We start from the raw sequence: 27753 nt of genomic DNA, 5'->3' as shown, positions 1-27753 counted from the left end.
AGTATAAACTATGAAAATTTATTTGCATTGTTTATTTGAATTATTAGAAATGTTTGTACGATTTTACTATAGTAATTGGTATTTTAAAATTACACTAAATCATATTTGTTAAGTTCTAACATTAAAAATATACAGTATAATTAATTAAAAAGAATAAAATTGATAAGATATTTCGTTGTTAGTTATATTAATTTCAGAATAAAAGATTATCATACAGAATTTGTAGAGACCATTGCTCCTATACTCTCATCCCTTAAACCATGCCTGAGATAATCACAGCTTATTTAAAGAGGATATATCTAAAATTTTTCTACAATTATTTGTTTAGCAAATAGCTTAGATGTATTTTAAAATTTAAGCAATGTGATGATATACGTAGTCCCTTGGTACTAGTTTACTGTAGTGACAACTTTAATATTTATTGTTTAACTACTAGATAATATTTTATGTTGATTATGTAACTAATAGTTTTTTTGTTTTAAAATACACAAAGTTGAAAATGAACTTCTACGATAAATTATAAAACTGTTATTATTTATTTAAATAATATGCTTTATTGAATATATTGTAATATAATTTAATTATCATTAATGGTTTTTGATATTCTCAAGGGAATAGATAACAAAGTGGTATCTTTGATGTACAAAAATCATTATAAAAATAATTAAAACCATGCCGTTAAATTAAAAAATGACAAAAAGTTTTTTCAGCATTTGTTATTTTAATTATATTAAATCTTTTAAGCCAATTATATTTAAAACAATTTGTAATTGAAAAATAAATTTTACTATTCTGATACGTGAATGAGTTTTTCATACTTATTACTTAGAGAAATAGGTTTTCTATTTATACATATACCCATAATTATTTTTGCAAAATTTTTTTAAGTATATTAAAAATGTAAGATTATGGTAATATATTTTTATTTGGTTTTGTATTTCACTTTTTAATCAATTAAAACAAGCTAAAAGATATTGAATGAAAAAAGTTAATTAAATTTCAGGAACTCATTTTGGCGTTGGATTTTTGTTTTGTTTTATGAAGCTAATATAACCTACATAACTATATAATAAACTAATTAAGCCAATTTCACATACGTCATCATTTTTAAAGAATTATGCAAAAAAGAGCACCTTGTTTATTGTACATGTGTGTTATTGGTATATATTTTGTTAAAACGCAGAGATAAACTATCCTAATTTTTGAAATTAAAAAAAAAATCGTGTTTAAATAATTATACAAGTAACAAATAAATGTCTAAAAATTCAGTTTAAAAATCATATAGGGATGAGTTAAGTTATTTTAAAACTAATATTATTTTTTAATTCATTATTTTTTTTTTTTTGTAGTATTGTTGTACAATAGTATTATGCTATTATTGTAATTTATAAATAAATAAATAAATAATTTGTCTTCTTCTTCTTCCTCGCCTTAATCTCAACTACTTGGGGTCGGCCACCCTTATCCTAAACTTCCACTTGACACGATCTCCCACATCAGTTGTCCTCATATCGCATTCAATAGCATCCCTCCATCTCTTTTTTGGTCTTCCTCTACTTCTTCTTCCTTCAACATTAATTTCTATAACTGTTCTTACAGCTTCCGATTCTTCTCTCCTCATAACATGACCAAACCATCTAAGTCTATTTGCTCTCATCTTATCAACGATTGACGCTACACCTATACTCCCTCTTATATGCTCGTTCCTTATCCTATCTTCTCTAGTCACTTTACTCATCCATCTAAGCATTCTCATTACTGCTACACTCATTCTCTGCTCTACTTTTTTATCAACCACCCAACACTCTGAGTCATACATCATAGCTGGTCTCAATACAGTCTTGTAGAATTTACCTTAGGTAAATTAATTATTGGTCATCATTAATATATGATCTTTCATAGAAATCGACGACTAATGAATATTTGAAGCCTTTTGCCTTTAAACGAGAATGACTAAATGATTCTGAGTGTTTAAATATTTATGTAATATTATTTTTCTTATAGTCATTTACAACTGTAAATAAATACGATTTATTTACTTGATCATTCGACACTTTTATTAGTTTGAAGCAAAAATAATTATTAAATACAACCTAATATTTTTACGTCAAATTAAATTTGTCTACAGTAGATAAAATTAGTATTCATTATAAATTCATGAATAAGTCTTGATAAAATGCAATTTTCCGTTTGATAGGAATTATTCTGAAAAGTTGTGCGTCGTTAATAGAAAAAAAGACTTGATAATAATGTTATCTTTACGTTATCTATATTGCACGTATAACGCTATTGCTATCGATTGACCGAGTTTTGTTGACTACTATAGTTGTGGAAAGTTTGCTTTTTCCTTTTCTAAATTGCACGAAAAATAAGTCTGTAAACAGTATTTAATATTTAAGCTGTAAGAAACGCATAGATTTTAAAAAATTTATCAACAAAACATAAGAGTATAAATTCTGAATTGTCGTTTGGGCAACATAAATCATTGTTAGAGTTTTGTGAGAATAAAAAAGCAGTAGTATTTTTGTACGGTTCGAAATTATTTCGTAACTATTTTTCCCCATGGATTTAGTTACAAGGCTGTTAATTCAACAAAGATTTATTAATAGTTAATTATTGTTGTCAGGTACCCATTTAATTTTCGTGAACTGACTTATTAATCGGTGGATGGTTTTTGTCGCTGGAGTTCGTATTTCAAAAATTGACTTATAAGATTTTCATCATTTTAATTTTACAAGTTTTTTTTAATATTTATTATTCTATCCATTTTTTTATCAGTCTCGTTATTACTGTGAAGGAATGATTAAATTATAAAAATAAAGTCACTTTTAATGTCAATACATATAACTTACAAATGGTTTAATTAAAAAATATTCTCCTAAATATAGTGCACTGTTACATCAAAAACGACGATTGCGAGCAAGCAACAAGTAAATGAGCTGGGCACGATAGCCAAATTGAACTTCTATTGAATTTAAATTTTACTTACATCATTTAAGACTATATTAGTTGAAAACAAATTTAATACAGACCCTAAAAAATCTTTATAATATTCATGTGTACTATAAAAATAGTCCTGTGTAAGTTTGGGTTGGGTTGGGTTTAATCTATTTAATTTAAATAGATTAAACTTTTTCATTTGCAACTAAATTTTTCATATAATAAAATTTTGTAAAAATTATTTTTAATAAAATATCTTACATTAAAATTAATAAGTATTAAACTTATATAAATAGTATGCCAAATTTAATAAAATAAAATATAATTTTATTATTATTATTAAAATATTTAAAAAAATTTTTTTTTTTATCTGTTTTGTTAATTTTTTTGTTATTTTCATGCCGCACTAATTGAAACGTGACTTAAAAAAATGATTAAAGGTAAATTATTTTTTAGTTTCAGAAATAATTTTTATATAATTAATTATTTTAACATAAAAAAATAGCAAAAGTATTTTGCTATATTGTTCAAAGTTTTAAGATGTAATAAATAATTTTTAAACACCAACTTGAGTGTTTGGTTATAAAAGAGTTGTGGTAGGGGCAGCTGCTCCTCTTCTACGTGGTCTCCCTTGAGTATAAGACTTCAATTAAAATTCATAAATAAATTAAATTTAAAATGACCATTATTTCTCGTAAACAATTAAATTTTGTTTTAATTTGCAACTGTTTTCATTTATTATGATTTATATAAATTATATGAGTCACAATATTTAAATCGTTTAGCAGAAAAAAAATCACGGAAAAAAAGTCAAAGATAAAAAACATTCAAGGAAATAAAATCTATAGTATCTATTATTAAAAAACGTTACTTTACTTTACACTCTTTTTACTAAAACTCACTAAAAAAAAATGTTGAAAATATCCAAAATTACTTTTAGAGGTTATGCGTTGACTTCAAATACGACGATAGCAAAAATCTAATACGTAAATCTATGTACACATATAGATTTATATTACTATATAATTACACATGGACTGTTTAATTTTATATTAAAACTATTATTATTATTATTGAAAAATATAAAAATTATTTATTATTTTTAACTTAAACCATTTTACTGTGCTGTTAATATATCTATTTTTATTTGTGTATGCTACGGACCCAACCCTTTTTCATGGATTTTTTTCAAGGACTTAATTTCCATGAAAATTATTCTGTAGCTTTTTTTTTTATTTTCAAAAATTATTAAAAGTAGGGTATATACTTTTTTGAAAATGTAAAAAAAGTTTTTTTTTTTATTTGTTTTCTTGTATAAATCCTTTATACAACGAGTTGAATATCTTAAAATTTATGAAATCATCATTTAGTTGTTCATTAGTAACGAAATGAATTGCATTTGTAAACAATTTGTATACTCATTACATGATTTGTTCGAAGCATCAAATTGAACAAATCTTTATGCGGGAACAGTTTGCAGAGACAGAGAAAAGGATTCAATTCGACGGTGGTTTGGTGACAAATAATGTATTTAATATACTCGGCCACGGTTATGCAAATACTTACACATATATATTGTATAATATATAGTTTATAGTATGTTGGTTTGTTCGTTAGAGTATTTAAGTCCATTATTAAACTACACGTATAATTCATTGAGACAACACGACAGTATGGTGTAATTAATTGAACTAATTTATTTAATAAATAAACAATATTTAATTGATAAATAAACGACGTTGAAGAAACTACTGATAGCTTTTTGGTTACAGTTAATTTTATATTTCTCATTATGCTTTTGTATGCTAAAAATTGTCATTTGATTTTTTTCTACATTGCTAGAATCGAGTCGAATTATTATGAAATATTTATCAACCATATTGAATTAAAAAAAATATTAACCAAACTTTTACAACTTTTAACTTTTATGAACACATAATTAATTTGATAATTAAAAAATGTTTCAGAAATTGACGTTATGCAATAAACTATGTACGATACTTGAGAGTAGTAAAAATGCATACACATGTCGCCGTGGAATTGAGTGCAATCAGTGGGGCGGGTCAACATTTTTCTAAGAGAGATCCCAAAGAATTTAGAATTTATTTGGAATACTTATCAGGGTCTAACCTTACATGTTATATAATGTAAAAATATCAGTGTTTGGAGGAGGTCAAATTCTCTTGACTTCAACGTTAGACCGGTAAGCGTAATTATTTTTTTCCTATTCTTTAAATAGTTTTTATGGTTATGTATTTAGTTAACGGTTTAAGAATTTTTGTAAAAATGTATTTACATTTGTCTTTATAAAATTAAAAAAAATTAATTGCTCATTTTCTTATTGGTATAAATTGGTTCTTATTACTAGTAAATTATATAATTTACGCCTAACCATAATATCAGTGATATTTCATAAGTATATGACACGGAAAATTTAAATAATTCGCCAAAATTGAAATATTACTTCAATTATTCTTTTATTGTAGATTTTTAAAACATGTAATTGTGTTTTACTCCACAATAACAAAAAAAAGTTGTAAGTGTTTTTTTTTTCAGTGTTTCATATTACGTTAGTACAATATAATAGAAACTTATTTCTTAACATCATACCTAAATAATAATTATTCAAGTCACGAAACAAAGTCGATCCATCAAACTGTTTAAGCGACTATGGTGGAATTTTCGGTGTGAAAAAAAAATTATAAAAGCCACAAACGCCACTTGCCGGCAATATAGCTTTTGATGAGTCTGGGATGAGTCAGATAGTTAGATGAAGCGCCTATGGATGTGCGGGTAGAGTTGTGAAAGATACTTGGCGTGTTGTTGTTGTCGACGTTGTCGGCGACGCCATCAGACTTTCAATTACCCGAAAATAAAATGCGAGAAGAAGAGTGTAAACTTTTGCCCGGCCATTAATCACGTGACAGATTAGTCAAAAACTTGTGGCGTGAGGAGAGCATAAACGCACGTGAGTGTGTAAAAACCACAACGATATCCTTTAAGAGATGGTAGTAATGGGTGGTCAGTGTATGTTAGGGTTCGTTATAGATATTGTGGTATATCATTGGGTAAAGAGTGTTTGCTAGATGTATTGAAAAATTAGGGCTAATTGTATAATTAATGACTTGACTTACACCTTGTGGTTTTTTCCCCTCAGAAATATTGGATTCTTTTGTACTTCTTTTTAATTCAATTTTTATTTATTTCTATAGTAGCGCGTATGCTTTTTTCACTCCTTTAGTAATATTGAGACGACCGTCTTAAAGAGCATATACATGCAACGTTATTACTACGCTGTTCTATAGGAGAGCGGTTCTCATTAATCGCAGTCTCATGCTAATACATTAGTGGATGTCATGAACAAGAAATTCATAATGAAGGTAAATTTTCGAGGTTGATAATTACATTACCGACATAATATTCACGGCGAGCATTTATTCAATATTTTTCATTCATCGTAACACTAATTGTTTTCCAAAGAAGCCGGATAAGGTTTTGATTGCATAATAAAATATTAATCATAAATTGTACTAACAGACACTATGCAAACTTATTGAGACCATTTTTTTTTGGTTAGACGATTGTGTGAGTATTAATTTTTAATTTATGAAATATGATGTTACATTATATTTTAGCGTATTATAGATTATTACAATGAAATAATATAATTTTTTTAGCGTTAAAATCTTCATGTATTGTTGTATGAGTGCATTTTTTCCCTAATAGAGCTGAATTTAGTTTTATTCAAATGTCGGTCGCATTCAAATCGTAAACATACAGCATGTTTTTAAAAATATCTTGTAGAATAAAAAGTATCTTTTCTATTTATACTTGCCAAAAAAATAATTTGAAATAACCCTTATGAACGATCCAAATTAAAACTGAACGATTTGATTTTTTTACGTAATTTTAAAATTATTTGTTTTGTGTGTCAAGTAATTCAAACTATAAATTGAATGCAAAACTAGTTGCAAAAAGTTAACGATAAATTTATGTTGGTAATATTTTCGACATGGTAATATTATGTAAAGTGAAAAGCACGTTATTCAAAAAGGAATTACATGTGACTAGAGTATGTTTTTTGCCGTTCATGCGCAACTCTGATCTTGTATGGAATTAGTGTTTTTAATTGTTTGCGTTTATGAATTAAAGTGCGGGAGATAAAACATAAATTATAGCGAACACCGGGTCATAATCCGTATATGTTTTGCATAAACACTGTCGGATCAGTGTGCAATATTGCTATTGTTGGCGTTGAAAAAAATGTTGTGAAGAGAGCTAGTAGTTTGCATTCCAAAGTTGTATTATAAAATCAGCCTGGTGAGACTTCGAGAATGTATACTTCTTTGCATAAAACAATTCAAATGCTCTTCAACACTCAAATGATTTCACCGAGACAACGAGTATAGTTTGATGGAAAATTAAAACTGATTTCCTTTACCACGTTGAACGCCATCACTATTTGTTTAAGAAAATGCATTTCAAAGAGTTTGGACAACAAGAAGCCTGAATAATATTTTAGCTTTACAAATTGACGGGACAAAAATAAAGCTCGAGAATACATTTTGAAATTTGAAATCATTTTCTTTTGATTTAATGTCAATACAAATTAAGTTTCATTTTAATTGCAATGCAAACAGTTCAGTAATGATGATTTCTATAAAGTTTTTGTTTTATTTGCTGCTAAGATTGCAAGTTTGTGTCTATCTGATTTTATTTTTTGACTTGTTTGATAATTAGAGATAGAAAAACGATTATCATTAAAATTTTAATAACAGTAGAATTTTAAAACATAGTATACTAAGTAATATTTATTCAAATGTTTAAATAACCAATTACAATCGGAGCTCAGTATAGTTGAATCTGGAATAGTGGACTTTAGAATAGATTGATATATCAGAGTATTTGACATAACTAATATAAAATGATCTAATGCTATAGTGGAAAAAGAAAGACATTGAAAAAAAAATTAATCACTAGAAACTCAAGACTCTAGCGACCAATTATAGATGATAAACCGTCACGACGTTTTTCTTTTATATTCGTAAAGTATATTTAAATAGCTTTAATTTGATGTAAGGTTATATTGATCAAATATCTAACAACATTTTCTCAATCTGAAAACAAAACCATTTTTTGGTGAAAAATTGTGTTTTATTTTTGCCAATTGATTTTACAAAGTAGTACAATCATTTTTTCTTTAAAAGCAATGGTAAAATTTTTTTAGATTAAATATCGCCATAAATAATAGAGAAATATTACTTGTTTGCATTCTAAATTACGCAAAAAAATCATATTTTTCTATTTAATTAAAAGATATTTTCTAAAAATAACTGGATTGAAAAAGATGTTGGACGGAGCCCAACTTTAGCTAAGCAGAGTTGTTCAATTAATTCAAAAATTTAAATAATCATTTTTTTTCTGAAATTATGAGTTATAATATAATATAGTAATGCCTATAACTACTATTATAAATGAGCAACATTTTTTTTAAATTACTAAAAAATACAAAAAAAAAAACATTTATTCATAAAAATCATTAAAAATGTTTGTTTGTAGTCTGTGATCTATGAATTAGCTTTCATATTAAACGAGCCATACGTTAAATAATAATAAGAAAAGAAACAAAATTTCAATAAATTTCTAGTCTAATTAATTACTTCTTAGATATGTCATCAATTATAATTTCGATAATTTTAGATTAATTTTAAATTATCATTAATACTTACCCATCCATTAACATCTTTGTTCGATTTCTAACCCAATAATTGATTGATTTTGGATAAGATTCGACGTGACATTCTAATGTAACGTCTGTCCCAATAGGTGCTCCCAAAAGTTGATTGCGAACAACAATTACCGGTGGAACTGTAAACCAAAATTAATATATTTTTACATTAATTTAAATGCAGAAAACGAACTTGGCAATTGAAAAATTTAATAGCAAAAAAAATTAATTGAATCAAATTTTTTATTTTAATGTTTCTTGTTGTATGATATTAGTATCAAAAATAGTTCGTTCTTTTATAATCATTTTTACAATTTCAGATGAAATTTAATGGTAAAAATGAAATTTTAAAGATTTATTAACTAAGAATGATATTGGTATTATTAAAAAAAAAAACATTTTGTTTCAGGAGCATCACCATTTGCAAGTTTAAACATTTTATAATGACATTTATTATTTCAAACGATCCAATATAATTTTATTTGACTATATAAAGTATTATATACTCTGAAAATTAGCTAATTTTCTTATGACAAAAATCTTTTTGGATTATAATTAATTTAAGTATATGTGAAATATAAATGTATATAAGGTAGTTTTTATTATTTTTTTTTTGTATAGAAAATTCATTTAACAATATTTTATATGAATTATGATGTTATAAAAAGATAAATGTAATTATAACTAGCGATTAGAACCAAAATGTAAATTCGGTTCGGGTTAAAGTTAACTAAAAAACTTTTATTACGATTCTGTTTTTTAATGTTTTTGAGGCATTCCGAAACCTGTATAAATTGATTCTAAGTAAATCCGGTAAAATTACTTAATTGGGTTTTGTTTTATAAAAATAATAATTAAATTTTCATTTTAAAAATGTATATTTTCATATATGGGTAAACATTTTTAAATTATTGTTATAGATAAATATAGAGTAGGAGATTAGGGAAGCATAGACTAGGGAGAAAAATTAGAGATTAGGAAAGTCTCTAGATAATTCAGTATCCCATTTTTTTTTAAATTATAAGCGAAAAATCAACCCTATTTTTACTAAGTTTCCGGTTAAATAGGGTTCCGTGGATTAGTGTTCTGTTGTCGTTTTTGTTTTGTCAAATTTTTAAGGGTTCCAGTTTTTTTGATTCGGTTTGAGTCTCTGGTTGAAATTATAATTTATTTCTACGAAAAATGCATAGAAAATTTAGAATACCGAAATTGATGTAAGTTTGCTTTATTTTTTGTTAAAGTTCTTTGGTTAATATTAATGGTAGAAAGGAATGATTGCGACAAGTTATTATATTATCATCGTCACCGAGAAAATAATTTTTCATTAATTAAACAAAGCTAATTCATTTTATTACAGGAACTCAATTAGAAATCGCTTTCTTTGCAAAGTTTTGTCAATTTAGTTAATACAAAAAAAAAAATAACAATGATATTCTAATGGAAGTGTTTAGTTTAGAGAGGTATATTATAAAATAAAATTTTGTTGTCAAATGAAAAGTCTGTTTTTTTTCGAGTTTCTAATATCGTCATTGTCATACAAAAATTGTCTAAGTATCGGAAGTAGAGTTATAGTTTTAAAAAAAGTTAGTCTTTGTGTTTTATGTAAATTGAAAAAATCTAAATGAACGCAATATATACATAAATTTTATTCTTACACGAGCACCCAAATCGATTAGGTTTTATGAGTATTATATAATTTTTTATTACGTCTGTTATATAAATACAATGTATTAATATGTATTAAAAACATATCGAATCTTATGGTAAAAGTTTGGTTTTATACAAACTGTTGTTTCAACAATAATATAGCAATAAAATTTAATAAAGATATTGCAGAATGGAAATATTGCAATTCTATGTATTATTGTTTGAGTTTTAATTAATTAATTGTCAAAAGAGTGGATGAACGTTCTTTTTTTTGTAAATGCACAAAAGAATATTATTGTAGTTTAGTTCATACATTTTACTCGTTGAACTTCTTATATTGCCATTTAATATTATATTCCAACGATTAACATTCGTTTTGCATTTCATGTAACACCAGATGACGGTTAACTTATTTTAAGTATGGTCAAACATAAAACGGTTTGTTTCAAGTGTTCGATGCATATTAATAACAATTATTATTAAATGAGTATCAATATTTTATACAGTATAGCCTGTCCAAAACACTCATCGTTTTTCCCATACCCTTTCGATTTACAGCATAATTCTGTTTTCTTGATGGGCTATTATTTTCAACTATTTATTTATGAACAACTTATTTTTGTGTAGAGAAATTGTCAATGTTTTAGTTATTTTTGTTATTATCTTTGAGTATTGAATATGATAAATACATTTTTACATAGATTACTTTATCATATCATAATTTTGTATTTTATTATTTTTAGAAGAATAAATGTAAGTTAACATTTTCATTTAAATTATATATTCGGGCCTGTATACATGCTTGTTTTGAGTGCGCCAAGAACGTTAATTGTTTGGGTTAACTTTAAATCCCAATCCATTGACCATCATTTCTACCCGCTTTACTACACTTTGTTTAGGACGTATAATTAAAGCGATATTTATCTGACATACGAACTAAGCATTACCATTAATTTGTTTAAAATAATGCCATTGTACATAGTTAGCATACACCTTTTTTTTTTATCAACACAATTGTATTTAGTATAACAATTTTAAGTCCAGTATTTGTATTATGTAAATACGGTTGTCATTTCAGAAAGTTTTGACATCCAGAAACGATCTTTCAACTAGACTGTCGGTTTGTGTACTAACAGCTGGTCACCTAACTTGACCGGAACAAACAGCTAAGGGTTCAACAGAGTTTCCGGTCGCTGTTAACCTTCAGATTATCACTATACAACGTGATTTATGAACAACGTTGGTTGTTGATACAAAATACTTATATTTAATAAGCTTAGAAACGCGCTTAACATATCTGTTAATTTTCAAGTTCTGTTAATTTTTAGATGAAGTACGTCGTAGTTCAACTTACTACTATCAATTGTTGACATTATTAATGATCAAATAGTGTGTCTTTATATTAATTTTCTTGCGTATTGATTTTCATTTGTTTTACAATTTTCAAAATGCACCTTCGATTTACCTGTTAATCAATTAAAAATCTAAATTTCCATTTTTTTTTTATAATTTAAGTGATGGATTTTGTATAATTTTTTTAATATATGAAATATTTTTGATTTTTTTTTTTTTAAGTAGTAATGACTCATTAAAATGTGTTATTCGTTTTCAGTTAGTATTACGAATTTGAATAAAATTTAATAAATATAACTCTATAAATTACTTAATTCAGTGTAACAAGATTCAAAAGTAAATATTTTTGAATAAAATAAATATTTACGTGACATTTTAACTGTTACTTTAAATGTCCTGTTTTCATTTCTGTTATTTACTTGGATTTATATTTTTAGTTCTTGATACTTATCCCTCATCCATTATTTAGTTGAACTTACTTTAAAATCACTGCCAGTATTTTCAACTCCACATAATGCTTATTTACGCATAAATATTGAGACCACTCGATCAGATAAAACGATAAAAACAATATTTTGATTTATTGAAGTTCAGTTTACAAATGTATAATATTGGATTTTAGTTTCATTAAATTAGATTTTTTTGGATTATAATTGAAATGCTGTTATAAATTTTTCAGTATGGAATATTTTTTATGAATTTCATACAAAAAAGTTAAATTTAAATTCAACTAATATTGATTTTTCAAATAATGAACTTAATAATTAATAACTTTTTATAATAATTGAAACCGGGAGCGTATCAATATATTAAAAAACGTATTCACCAAGGGATTACATATTTAAGTTACTACTGACAAGGCTAACATTAAAGATTACATTTGTAAAAACTGCGCGACTGTCAAAATTATAGTAACTCAAAATAAATATAAAATTTATTTGTATGACGTCGAGGATGATTGAGTTACTATATATTTATTAAATAAAATGATATAATATAATTTTTCTTGGGGCATAGGAACGAGGGTTTTATAAGAAGATGTAAAACATAGATAAACAAAGTGATGTGTGAAAATGTATTTTATAATAATTTGAAATAGAAACTGTTGTGATTAATTATTACACTTTAAGTATCAATAACGCCATTCGTACCAGAGGTTAACTAAGTTTTTGTTGACACAACTCATGTCAGTAAATATCTCGGGTAGTATAGAAACCAAAAGTGGGTTCTCTATCATCACAAGAAAGTCTCTATTTGTATTGGCCACACAGGTAATCCACTCAAAGATTAGACTAGGCTAGTTAACTTCATATAAACGTTATTAATTTTATTTATTCAAACAATATTTTATTCTAGTAATTATTTCATTTTTCTGATTTCCTACTTATTTTATGTACTCATTATACTTAAATATTAACCTTATCAATCTTCTATGAAAATAAATTTACCTTCGCGATGTTGGAAAGGTTAAAAATAAATATACTTTGATATTTTATGAATTTATAATATATACTATTATCTGTTTATTATTCGATTGTTTTAGTTATTACAGATTATTTTACTTTAAATAGGTGTTTTGTGACAACAAAAAAATTCTTAACAAATTCTTAAACTAAATTTATAACAATGCATTTCTTATCCATTTTTCTCGGGCAAGTTTAAAAAATTCACATAAATAATATATATCTAACTTGATGACTAATAGACTACCGAATAATAATTAGTGTATATATCAAAATAATTGCTATTGGTGTTCCATTTCACTGAAATATTGTGTTATTATTATGTAAACTGTACATTTGAAGCTATAACAACTTTCAGTTTAAAATATTAAGATTTTATAGAACAGCTTTATCTTATTAATACATCTATATTTAAAATGTAGTCAATTTAAAAAGTAATGTTGATTAATTTTAAAAATCTTATAGCTAATGGTCACTGAAAATTCTCATAAAATAAAAGAATAATCATCGCTAAAAACTTTGATTGAAGCATGTTATATACTCAAATCGGATCATTTTATTTATGTGTCATGTTAAAAATAAAGTTATATTAATAAAAAAATGTTCATTAACAGGTGTAGATATTTAATTTAACGAAAAAAACGACAAATGTTTGAAAAGTAAATAAAACATACAGTAAGAGTACATCCGGTATAAACAAGAATTGCAGGGATGCATCAGTGTCAGGCAAATACTGATCGATTTGTGGTTATAGAAAGAAATGCGGAGAAGAGTGGAGTAGATGATTGAAAAGGGGAAGGATAGGAAAAGGGCGCGAAGGCACACCGATGTGATATTTAGTTGTCGCACCATGTGGTGTATGATTATCTAAACGAGCGTCATCATTGAATTTTCTCTTTTCTTTATAATATAATATCCGTGATAATAACACTAAAAAAAAATTTCAAATGTATTATATCTAATACATTTAAAGTGTTATGACAAGGCGTAGCCTTTAAAAAAAGAAGAAGACGTTTAAATATATATATATATATATATATATATATATATATACACATATGTATACACACCACTGGCCACTGAAAATAAATTGGTAAATATTTATTTATCATTGTAATTTAAATATTTAAATTTTAAAGTTTCAAATATATGCCGTGGTAATAATCCTTAAGTTCCATTAAGACAGCTGTCCAACTTCCAAGAGGGGTGGCTGTTAGTTGATGTTCGTTATGTAACTCAACCATTATAAGTAATTAAAATATTAATGATTGTGTACTCTAGTCTTTATAAATTTGAACACTTTATAATTTATTGAAGTTTGTAAAATGTAGCTTCTAATACGTTACACCCTTAATTTTTATTCAATAGAGTCTGTCATAATAATTATCAAAAATTTACAAGGGATAATTCACAGATCCCTACTGAGTTATAAATGACCGATTGGAATGAAACAGAAGTCTATTATTAATTAATAATTTGTTTAAAAATATCATGACCTATTAGCAAATTATTTGAAAGTATTTTACATTTTAATGGACTTAACAATTTTTTCTAATTATTGGTGGTAATAATAATAATAATAATAATATAGATAATTATTAGAAATTAAAAGCAAAAAAATAAAGTCTTGTATTTCTTAAGGGGTAAGAAGCGATTTTAAAATTTAAAAAATATTTGCCCTACCTATTACTTTTAACTTTGGCGTCATTGTATTATGAAACATATACACAGTGATTCCTTAACTACATTTCACAAAATATCTTTAAAAATATTAGAGTCAATCATTATTTTATTTTTTAACAGCATTGGATCTTTGTTGAGCTGCTTTATACGAAATATTATTTTTTTGCTATCATCTCTTATACTCTAAACTCTTATAAACTTTTCATTTTCATATGGTAACCCCAATTTTTGTAATATTATGTTATGGTTTATAATATTAACACATTATAGAATGTTATCTTTTGTTAATGTATGTCACATATTATGAATTTACAACATCATCATAACAGGGTTTCCTTCTTTAAAACACAAAATAACCAGTTAACTATTGAATTAAATCTGATTATTGTAAAGATTTAAAGTAACGCCTATATTTCTATCTATCTATTTATCTCAATTAAGTCCAGCCAATAGCATTTAGCATTTAACTAAGATCTACAGCTTCCAAGATCACGCTAGGGATCGCTACACTACCCTTCTCTGTCTATAAAAACCTATTTTTTTCTGTTAAAATCAGTTCTTTCAGTAACTTCGAAATACTGAATATCTGCGACACTCTACTCAAGATTTTCATTTTCTGAGACATACGAGTATTTTTTTAATTTTTGGACTTAAAATATTTCTTTCAAATTTAACGGAATTTAGAATAAATTTAAAGTGAAGATTGTTTTGTTGAATATTTTATTTAAAATTAATTTTTTATTTTTCTTACCATAGAAATAAATTTCAATTAATACCTAAAACCTCAAACATTTAAAAATTATTTAATTTTTATTATAAATCAAACCCAACTTCAAATATTTATTTAATTGTAAATATTCATTGTGAGCTTTTCTTACTGGGTATCTTGTCTCGTTGCTAATATATGTTCTAACGAACATCACGTTGGCGGAAAGCGCAAAGTAACTTACAAATATATTTTTTAGTGTTTAATTTTTGTCTAGGTAATTATTGTACCGTATTCTTACAAGGCGTCAGCGCCGGTATACATTGGGCCACTACAACACCACCTAGATAAAATTTTTACATACAGGGTGATTTTTTTATCATAACCCACTCAATTACTTACAGAATAATAATAATTTAAACATTTTTTTTTTTTATTATCTTTAGTTACACATTATTCTTGAATTTTTAACTATGTAATACTTTTTAAGTTCATCCCTTATGCCTTGGAAGGGGGTCAACTTTGTTTTTTTAAATGGTAACACATATTTTTAATTTTTAAAAATGTTTGAGTTTTTAATTTAATAGTAAATGGCATTTGAATTTTTAATATAACTTAATTCGTTTATTAGATATAATCATTTAAAGTTTCAAATTTTTGAATTAATATACAGGTATAATACACAAGGGATTACAAATACAGGTAGCTAATTGGTTTTTTATAACATCGATATTAGCAGGTACACAGCATTGTTATTATCAATTGTAGTAAGGCACATTGTTATGAGTTTATAAATACACTAACTGACAATACAGAAAGTATATCTATTGATAATCATAATTGATAATAAACAATCCGTGACTGAGACAGCAATGTCATAAAAATCCAATTAGCTACCTGTATTTACAATCCCATGTGTATTATACATGTATATTAACTCAAAATTTTGAAACTTTAAATGTTTATATCTAATAAGCTAATAAAGTTATATTAAAAATTCAAATGCCATTTACTATTAAATTAAAAACTCAAACATTTTATTAAATTAAAAATATGTATTACCATTTAAAAAAACAAAGTTTACCCCCCTCCAAGGCATAAGGGATGAACTTAAAAAGTATTACATAGTTAAAAATTCAAGAATAATGTGTAACTAAAGATAATAAAAAAAAAAAATGTTTAAATTATTATTATTCTGTAAGTAATTGAGTGGGTTATGATAAAAAAATCACCCTGTATATATAAATATTTTTGAATCTTGTTTTGGTCAGGCCAGAAGAAGATTTATGAAATATTAGTGTCGATCTCTCAATAAAATAGGCTTTCTCTCTCTCTCTCAAAAAAAAAAAAACTTATTTAATAAAGATAAAAAGAATAAATAAGGGCAAATTATAAAATTATATTTTTAATAAGAAATATGGAGTGTATAGAATCTTTTATGTATAAAAACCAACCATAGATTTTGTGTAACAATTTCGTATTATTTAAAATTAAATCGTTTTTTTTTAAAAATCATATTGACTGTACAACGTGTAGTGCAAAGCGTGTGAAATACTGTGAAATTCAAAATCAACGTTGGACTATTTAAAATATTGCTACGTTACATATGATACAATGTAAGTACAATTTTTATTTATGCTTTCAAACTGCAAACAATCTATTGTGTAATAAACCAATAAGATAAATTATAACATTTTGTAAGGGATATTTAACATTATTTATTCAATATTATTCAATCCAAGATGCCAATATTTATCTATTAGACAATTTTATTTCTTTTACACATTTATTAATCTTTCGCTATTTGATTACTCTATCACTATTTTTGATATTAAATTATTATACTTCTTTTTGTTTTACTACTTCTTCTTTTAATTTTTTTAGGTTTATTACATTTTTTAATATCATCAGATTTTTTCGATTAAAAAAAAAATTGCTTATATTATTTGATTTTTAACGAGTTAAAGTTTAAAATTAAGAGTTGGTTTTAAAAAAAGCTTACCTATTTTTAAAACGCGGTAAAATTATCATGTCATATTGATAATCACTATCGGTTTAAAGAAATATGATAAACTGTACATCCTGTACCATATTATAAACCGGTAGTACAATTTACGATCCATAATAAATGTCGTCTTTTAAAAATAGGTATGTTTTTTTTGATCTCCCATAAATATACAAAGATCGAATAATATATACAAATTTTTTTTAATCAAAAAAATCTGATGATATAAAAAAAATTGGGGTTGCCATTTGAAAATGGAAAGTCTATATGAGTTAAGAGTATAAGGGATGATAGCAAAAAATTAATTTTTCGTATAAAGCAGCTCAACAAAAATCCATTATTGTTAAAAAAATTAAATAAATATTGGCTTTAATATTTTTAAAGATATTTTGTGAGGTGTAGTTAAGTAATCACTTTGTATACACAAAGTGATCCGTGAATCGTAAATCACTCGACTAGTAATAAAAAGTAATAATAATTTTGAAAAAAAATAATTCTGTATTCTTCTGTTACATATAATTCTTGATATATTCCTTATTAAGTATTCTTTGGTTCATCTCTTATGCGATATTGGGGTATCAACTTGTTTTTAATCGATATTACATATTTAATTAGCTTATAAATTAAATTAAGTAAAATGAGTAAGAAAAAGATTAGCTGATAACAACTATGGACCTATATTTCAGACTTTTTTAATATTTGTATATATTGATAAAAGGAGGTGTTAGAAGAGAAATGTCTTTTAATAAAAATAGCAGCGCCCACTCTCCCTCCAGTCATAACTTTAAATTGCTAATAACTTATAAATTACTTGTTGGAAATAGAAAACTAAAAAACCTAGATTTTATTTTTATCTAATAATTTAGATATAGATGTTCAATAAAAATCATCCAATGGATAATGATATTTAGAGTAAAAATTATCTAGATCAAATATTAAAATACCTTGTTTTTATATAAATAAAATGTAAATAAATTGCTATTTAATAATAATTTTCTAAATGTTTTTCTTCCCTCTATTCTATGCTAAAAAAAGTTTCTATTTCGCTGTTGAAAATATAGAGAAAATTTTCCCTCACAAATGCTGTTCTTAAGCACTTATAATTTTTATTATTAATAAAAAAATAAATAAATAAATGATACAAACTATTTATTAAAGTTATTTAGAAAATTTTACCCTTTTTTTAGTACAGTGGATTTATTTATAATACTACCCCCCATTATTTTGTTAAATAATTATTTTTTTATTAGAATGTAAAGATTTATTTTTATCAACTATGGTAAATAGCAAGTTTATTTAAAAAAACTTTTTTGAAGGTAGTTTTATAGGTAACTTTCAAAAAAATCAGAACCTATATTTATTTTTTTATTGAATAATTAAAATTTTGACTAGTTTTGTAGTCGATAAAATCGAGAACGATATGCAACGTAAAAATGGAGAAGGGTAGTATCTTAATAAATCATTTTGTATACCAACTTAAAATCACAATTAAAGAAATAAATCTTAAATTTCAGCTACTAAATGTTTACTGAAAGTTGTTAGTATTAACTGTTATCACTGGATAAGTTATCCCAACAAATATTTTTAAAAATTAAGAAACACCTAACATTCTGGAAAGCGATATTGTAACGAAGTTAAATTTTGTAAAATAATAGAGTAACAGCGAAATTAAAGAAAAAGATAGATAAAGAATCGAATGATTAATCATTTGGATAATGTAAAATAAAATATTTGTTCATCAGATTTTTTTATTATTAATTAATAACAATAATTGAAATAATAAGAAATAATAAAAAAAGCAACAACAACAAAATTGATATGAACTAATATAAAGCAGGTTATTCCGTTAGTATAGTTCCAACTACAGACAAGGAACTGTCACTGCAAACCAAAACTAATTAAAAATAGGAACTCTAAAACAAATGATTTAAACACAAGTAAGAAAACTTTAAAAGTATTCTTAATAATTCAAACATCGATTAATCATGTATTAACATTGTTATTTTTCAAACAACAATTTACATTTAATTTAAAAAAAAACGTTTTTTTCTTTAATTGTATGTTAAACTACTTAGATAGACAGCTGATCCCAATCCATGTGTTGAGTAATTATGTTAGTTTGTATATGGTAATATTTATGGGTAAGTATTATTTCCAAGTAGAAATTTTTTTATGTTTTTGTCTGTTAGAGTTTATAAATTATTTTGCCCAAAGTTTTGACTTTTTTTTTCTTTTTAATTTTTTGAGTAATAATGTCAATGAATACGTTTCAGTTGGAAAAATAACAATAACGACTGCGTAAGCTTCCTTGTACTTTTATATGAATACCTTGATTGGTTTGACAGAATGTCTTGAATAGTTTGTATGATTTCGTTAGTAGGTCTTGGACTTACAAGATAATTAAATGTAAATAAAGCACAATCTATACACTATTTTTATTACAATTAAATAAAATTAAAATTTTTTTTTTATTGAGTTAAATGATTTATATAATCTTTATAAAAATTAGTAATTTTTAATAGTTTCCAAGAAAATGATTTTCTTTCTATAATCAGTTACACTCTGTATACATATAATTTTTTTATTAAAAAGACATAAGAGAAACATGTTTTTATTCTGAAAAAATGAAGTGTAAAATAATTTAAGCCACATAAGACGTCATTCTGTTAAAATCAGTTTTAAGATATCAGTAATACTACAACAATACGTATACACCTTATTTTTTGTTAACCGGATATTAGCTTCGATGCGAAGCTGAGAAGGTATTAATTTTAATATGATGTCTGTCGCCACTTTATCACAGCTCTTACTGGTCCGATTTCTTTCAACGATACGTTAAAAGATTACAAATAATATCTAATTGAAGAGATTACCCTTAAAAATTTTAAAAATTCCCTCGTACCCTTTAAATAGGAGAAACCCACAAAAAATTACAATTATTAATAAATTTTTCAACTTTACTTTTGAAAATGTTCCGGAAATACTATGAGCTTCAAACATATTTTAAAATACAGATTATGTTAGATAAAAATTTGTTTCGACGACTTATCATCTGTGTGCAAATGGTTGCCGTATTTAAAAAATACGGCAACAAAATTAGAAATTTTGTGTTAAAATATTCGGTTTCATATTTTATTTTTTAAAAATTAAATTGCTTTAATTTGGCTTTATAACTTTATATTAATTGCTAATAACTTTTTAAAAAATCTATGGATTCGTTAAGACATTTGTCATTTGTCTAGAGTGTGCTTTTATATGGCAGTGAAACATGGATAATTGACAAGAAAGACAGATGCAAACTAGACGCATTAGAGTTATAGATATGGAGAATAATGACAAAGACAAAATGGATAGACAAAAAGAGGAATAAGAAAGTGCTAGAAGTAGTACGAGAAGAAAGACAGCTAATGAAGTTGATTGAATCAAGAAAAATAAAGATAATCGGACACATCATTTGACATAATAACTTTATAATCAACATTTTCGAAGGAAATATAACTGAGATGAAACCAAGAGGAAGCCCCAAGGAAACAATATCTTGAAAATACTCCGGAACTCATATACTGTGCGTCTTTTGTTTCACTGAAGAATTTGGCGTCAAACAGAGAGGAGTGGCTTTAACGACAAGGCATTGCCTTTAATAGATGATGATGATCATGTATGGATCAATACAATTATTATTATTTTTGTTTTATAAATACTTTATGTTTATTTCTTTCATTCGATATACTTTTTTTTAAATTTTTTGTAATATCTTACAAGGGTTTGGCATAGTTATAAGTTTACCATTTTTTATGTATGCAACGAATAAGGCAGTAACTCATTTTTTCACACTTTTCAGGATCGAAACTAAAAATTACCCTCTGATTACACGCTATATGTTTATCAATTTTCTTACTAGTTCTATTTCGATTCAATCAGAATTGTCGATATTTTGATGAACGTTATTTGAAGAAAAGTAAATCCTAAATTCAAATACCTTATAATGGATTTTTTTGAGTTACTGCCTTATTCGTTGTGCATAGCGATATATTAAGTAAAAATTTTAACTTATTTTGATTATTTTGTCTCCTTAAAATTAAGAAAAGCTGCTTTGAATTTATGAACTAGTTTAAATTGTTGTTTTTAGCTAAGCTCGGAGTACAAAGTTCGAACCCTACCCGACAAAATAACATGTTGCATTTTTTTCTTAATTCTTTTTTCTCATTTAGATTGTATGAATTCAATGAATATCAAAGACACTGCCATTGTAGTCTTCCTTCGCGAAAAGGAGTTTCTTATTCATATTAAAATATTTTACTATATGTNCTTATTTTGATTATTTTGTCTCCTTAAAATTAAGAAAAGCTGCTTTGAATTTATGAACTAGTTTAAATTGTTGTTTTTAGCTACGCTCGGAGTACAAAGTTCGAACCCCACCCGACAAAATAACATGTTGCATTTTTTTCTTAATTCTTTTTTCTCATTTAGATTGTATAAATTCAATGAATATCAAAGACACTGCCATTGTAGTCTCCCTTCGCGAAAAGGAATTTCTTATTCATATTAAAATATTTTACTATATGTTTTTTTTTCGGTGTCCGTCATTCATTTTTCTCAGCTCTCACACTACCAAATTTTTAAACAATACGACAAATAATCAGAACTAGTATCTAGTTAAAGATATTACACCCTTTGCTTTTGGAATAATCCACCAATTTCTTAAAATTTAATATAATCTACATTGGCATGGTAGTGTTTCTAATTATGACGATTTTAATCACTGTCAGATATCATCTATACTTGTGTCAACTATGCCACAACCCCACTTTGATACCGATTTTTATATAAAGTAGATTTATAGAAAGTAAATCTGATGCAATTTAAATAATTAAGTATATTTGAAGCATATAAAATAAATAAATATACTCCGGAATGTGAATTATAAAGTGACTGAAAAAGTCTTAATATGGGGTTGTTGTTCCATTGACTCGTTTAAAATAATTTTGACACTATGCTGTTAAATTTTTATTATAAATCAATTTTAATAAAAAAAAATTGTCAAAAAAATTATTAAATATTATTTTTTCCACTGGTATATTCAATAATTAGTACTACACGATCTGTAGTCTGTTATTTCTTCATTAGTTTTTTTTTAATTCTTTCATATTTTAGCTTCGACGTAATCCTGAAAAGGTATTAGTTTTATCATGATGTGTTGTTTTATGCCTGTTCATAAAAATTCTCATTTGTCACTGAACCGATTTTGTTGATCAATTCTTCAAAATAATCTGACTTTAATCTAGTTAGTGTCAAAAACAAAATTAAATCCTTTAAATTTTAGAAAAATATTTCAAAATTACACTACCATAAAAGAGAATTTCTGAAAATGTTTTATGTATTTTAATACTGCTACAGCTATTATTAAAAACACTGATCCAAATGAAATTTATAAGAAAACCTCATCATTATTCTCAATATAATTTAATTGTCACCTGATTTGTAGGGGAGAGTGAGTGTTTCTTGAGCCACCTTTAATAAATATTCTTCTGGAACGTCGATAAATAGTTATTACTAGATTCTCGATAAACTAACGTGTATAAAGTATAAATCAAATATGAAAGCGTATTCAACACATCGTTTGTAAATTTTTCTTTATAATTATACAGAGTGTTGGAAAAATAAGGAAACAGATCAATTGTTACAAGCAACGAGAACAATAGAAACCGTTTCCTTATTTACTGAACATTCTATATAATAAAAATCCATTAAAATAATATAAATTTATATAAAGAGTGTACCATTGAATCATGAACAACTCGATTACTCATAGAATAATAATTAGGGATAGGCTTATATTTTTTTATATCCAATATTTATTATGTTATTATTAAACCAATAACGCATAATTAAATATTTTAATATTATACAATTGTCATACGCTTTAATGTGTAAATAAACACTATTGTATTTATCTTTGAAAAATATAGAAGATTGTGCTACATCATTACCTCAATTACTTTAAAGTAAATGAATAATGGAAAAGTATAACAAAATAAACTATTATTTGTTGGGAATTTTCGAAAATGTCCTTCATTTTTTGTATTAGCATAAATTTAATATTTCTTAAATTCTTATTAAATATTATTCGATATTCGTTAGCTAATATTTCATAATTGTAAGTTAAATAAACAAAAAAGTTATACTCAACTTTATAGATCCGAAAAATCGATTAAACAGTTTAAAGTTTTGCACAACTCTTATTAAATACTATGAAATCATTTAAGAAAATTTTATTATTTATTTATTTTTATATATATAAGTATTAAAGTAATTATCTCAAGTATTAGATGTAATATAATAAAAAATCTAATGCCAGACTCATAATCAACGTTTAAAATTCAATTCAAATTCTTATGACAATTGTAAATATAATAAAAGACTATTGTCTATTATTATTTATTAAAACTATAAACCACAGGATTGCTGTGAAAGTCTCATTATAATATACTTACGTCTGTATAATATTAATTATTATTTATGTTTTTTTCGATAAAGTGATAAGCAAATATCTACCATGGATTTTTTTATTAAATTAACTATTTTGCATATGCCATAATAGCTGGACTATTGCGTCTATGAGACAAAAAATAGTCATAGTGATATTGCTAATAATATAGGATGAGAGAAACTGGATATTCTTTACTTTTTTATTTTATCAACCTGTTGTGAAGTCCCTACGAGCAGGCGGTGTAGTTTTATTAAAACATTGAACAATAACATTGATATTATATCAAAATGAGATTCAACAACATTATGCAAGTTGATAAAATTAAGGACGGTCGGGATTAAGTGATGTGAATTAAGATAATATATTTAATATTTATAGCCTGTTAAAAAAAATAATTTTTTGTTGATCATTTTATGTGCCAAAAAAAGAATTTATATACCATTTAAATTTTTATTAATTTTAAAATAATGATGATAGCTTTTTTCGTACTTACAATATCGACAAACGGTTTGAACATGATATGTTTCTTTTTATTAGTTATTTTTGAAGAAAGACCCAGTGAAAATTATGTGACTTTAAATAGTTAAATGTGCCGTATATTTAAGTATTGAAGTTCTAACACTCAACTTTTGATGTTTTACATTGTTAGGATAGATTTTATTTATTCCCTAAGCTGTCATAAAATGTAATATTCTAAGGAAAATGGTGAACCGTTATGCGGATTGTCTGATAACAGATAGACAGTATTTGACAGCCATTTCTTTTTCTTGGTCCCAGGTAAACCTTTGTGTTTCAAATTTAAATAACCGTGAAAAAAAGGAAATAAGACAATTTAAAAGACGTGAATAAACATGTATGTTTTTTTTTTATTTGAAATACGACTTGCATGTTTTATATAAATACCGGTTTTCTCTCACAATAATCAGATAGTAAAAAAAGGATAACAATTCACATTTGCAATTTAATGTAATATTTTTACTATATTTTAATAACTAAAATAATTAAAAATAATTATTATTATTTTTATTTTAATTTAAATGTTTTTTAATAACAGCATAATAAAATTAATCGATTCAATATTTTTACTCGATCTCCATATGCAACGGACTATTTTTTATAAATGTTGAAGTATTTAGATAAACGTCGACGATAAAAAAAAATATTAGAAGTATTTAGCTATTGGGAGTTTGATTTTATGGAAGTATTTATCTAGATAATTAATAATTTAATGTTAATTAACTATTATTGAAGAACTATTGTTCTTTTGTTAAAAAATAATGTAGCGAGATCAAGAGCGATGAGAGATGAGAATTTGCTTACTATGAGAAACTGTTTTTTTGAATCAGAAAACTATTAATTTGCGAGTTATTGGATTGTTGGGACACACGATTTAAGAACATTATCGACGAGTCTCAATATTTGGTATTATGTGCAAGTTTAATTGATTCAATATCGAAGTTATAGGAAAAAGTCATAATATCAAGAATTCTGATAAAATTTTAGCGACAGATAATTTCAAAAGGTATTGACCAAAAGCAGACTGTCAGACAGATAGTTAAATTCGGCTAAAAAAAACTTACTAGACATATAAATAGAAAAAAGGCTAGAAAAAAATTTTAAAAATGGAATTTTTAAAAATGTTTTTTCTATGGCATAACGTCGTTAATAAAGATAAAGATTTATATTAATTGTTTTTTTGTTAAAGTGAATTTTTTTTACTGTAATTTAATGTCAATGCGATTTAATAATTGAATGTTTTTTAATTCACTTGGTTTCCAAAATTAAAATAATATTATTATTTTGAAGAAACACTATTTAGAACATATTTCATAAAGTATTGTTAACAGGTTTGGTTATTAAAAATGAAAAAAAACTCTTGATATCGATTGATCTGTAGAATTCAGTGTTTGTAAATTATTAGTAATAAACTAATCTTGAATTGACTTTATGTGAAATATTTATAAATGTTTTTATAATATGAGGACATAACCTAAAAGATGTTATTTTGAAAAAAAAAAAAACAAAATAGCTTACTATTTTGTGATTTGCAATTTGCAGAGAAATTAATGAATTTTTAAAACCCAACTCAACTTTGTTGAAGACTTGTATTTCATCAATCATTCTAAAGTTTTAACACCGTCAAAGCATAGAAGTGTTTTAGGTTTTAAAATGTATATATACAAATATAATAGTTTTTTTATTCTCTCCGCATTTCATATTGGACAGTCCAACAGCGTGTAAGCGGCATCATCCACTGAAGCTTCGCAACGGTGACGGTTTTGACTGGGCGCTCTCTTTATCTTATGTCTCAGAACAACCAAGACCTTTTAGGATTTGGGTCAAATTAAAGTTCATTTGGCCACGTAATCTTCCTACCTAACTTGATAGGTGGCACTTTTACAAGATAATTGATAGCCGTATAGCTAACAGTTCTATAGGCCATACACTGCCTAGTATGGTTTTCCGCTGTACTTAGAGGCGCACCGATTGTATTGAGAACGAGAGCCCCATACAACATTACAGAGTGTAAAACGCGGCCACACTTCTTTAGAGATACCGATATTCGACATGAGCCACAATAGCGCTGTTAGCGTTTTCTGCTCTTTGTCGGCCGCTACTCTCATTTGTTGGTTAAACCTGAGGTTCTTGTTCACCAGTGTACCTAGATAGTTCATACAATCACTGGTAGCCACATCAGCGATATTTGTGGTGACGGTTTTTCAGCTTTTCTGAACGACACGACTTCTCAACGGCCAGCTTCACCAACCTTCGCTCTACTTCTACAATACACTTGCTTTCTGCAATGACAAGATGCATTCTACTGACCACTGTAGGACTACGTAGTTAACTTCCACAATCACACGCTCATTTAAGAGTAGCCAAAGAAGTTCCACTGCACAATGTAAATATTCCACGAAGAAAAAGAAGAACTATCCAGCGTTCTAGGGCTTTCATTGTGTGTCTCCATCCGATAGAATCGAATTCATTAATGATATCAAGGCATACAACGACTTACGGTGACTTTCGCGAACGACTTATTGCGTTTTCTACTTATTTGTATTTAATCAATTGCTCTATTTTTTTCTAGTATGTGAATTGTATAACTTATGTATTAGCTGCGATTTATATTTTTTAATTTAAGCAAAATGAATCGCTGTTAAATTTATATATTTACAGATTAAAATCTTGTTTGCCATTCTTTTAAAATTTATAAACACCTTTTTATAACTTCAACTTTATTGAAAATAATCTGGATGTGTAATCAGTTGTAAATATAAATAAAAAATCAGCTCCACGTTGAATATTGAATTACAATTGAAAAAAAATTAGGTACAGTCGAATGGGCATAATTGGCCGATGGGTAAACTTGGGGCAGTTAAATATATTTTATTATTTTAGTCGTATCAATCTACAACTCTAGTAAAATGATTAAAAGAATTGTTAAGCTAAACCAATTATTTGTTGAAAATAATTGAAAAATGAACTGGTGAAATCTGTAAAATATTTATTTGCTCAAAGTTGGACGATTTGCAAAAAATTTTAATTAAATATATATGTACCTAATATCCATGTATTTTTAGTTAAGTGTTGCAATAATATATATATATATATATTTCTAATGTTTTTTTCATTTAAAAATATTTCGAAGTAAATAAAAAAAAGCTTCATCTAAAAATCAAATGTTAACTTGCATAATTCTATGAGTGTTTCTTTTATTTAGAATTAAAAATTGTAAAT

General features: G+C 25.6%; 1 protein-coding gene across 3 annotated transcripts in view; it reads right to left on the bottom strand.

Annotated features, from left to right (window-relative positions):
* Positions 1–27753, bottom strand: part of LOC126896771 (lachesin-like) — a 107408-nt gene that overhangs the window by 17094 nt on the left and 62561 nt on the right. For all 3 annotated transcript variants that reach the window (XR_007701932.1, XM_050669840.1, XM_050669841.1), the window contains exon 6: positions 8670–8808. Coding sequence is in view for 2 of the 3 variants with exons in the window: in XM_050669840.1 (XP_050525797.1) it covers positions 8670–8808 (139 nt within the window). In the remaining variant the exon portion in view is untranslated. The remainder of the gene's footprint in view (positions 1–8669; positions 8809–27753) is intronic.

This window comes from Daktulosphaira vitifoliae, unplaced genomic scaffold (assembly GCF_025091365.1).
Source record: "Daktulosphaira vitifoliae isolate Bord-2020 unplaced genomic scaffold, ASM2509136v1 Scaffold_1, whole genome shotgun sequence".
In the NCBI taxonomy this organism is placed as follows: domain Eukaryota; kingdom Metazoa; phylum Arthropoda; class Insecta; order Hemiptera; family Phylloxeridae; genus Daktulosphaira; species Daktulosphaira vitifoliae.
This window is presented reverse-complemented; position numbering and strand designations above follow the sequence as displayed.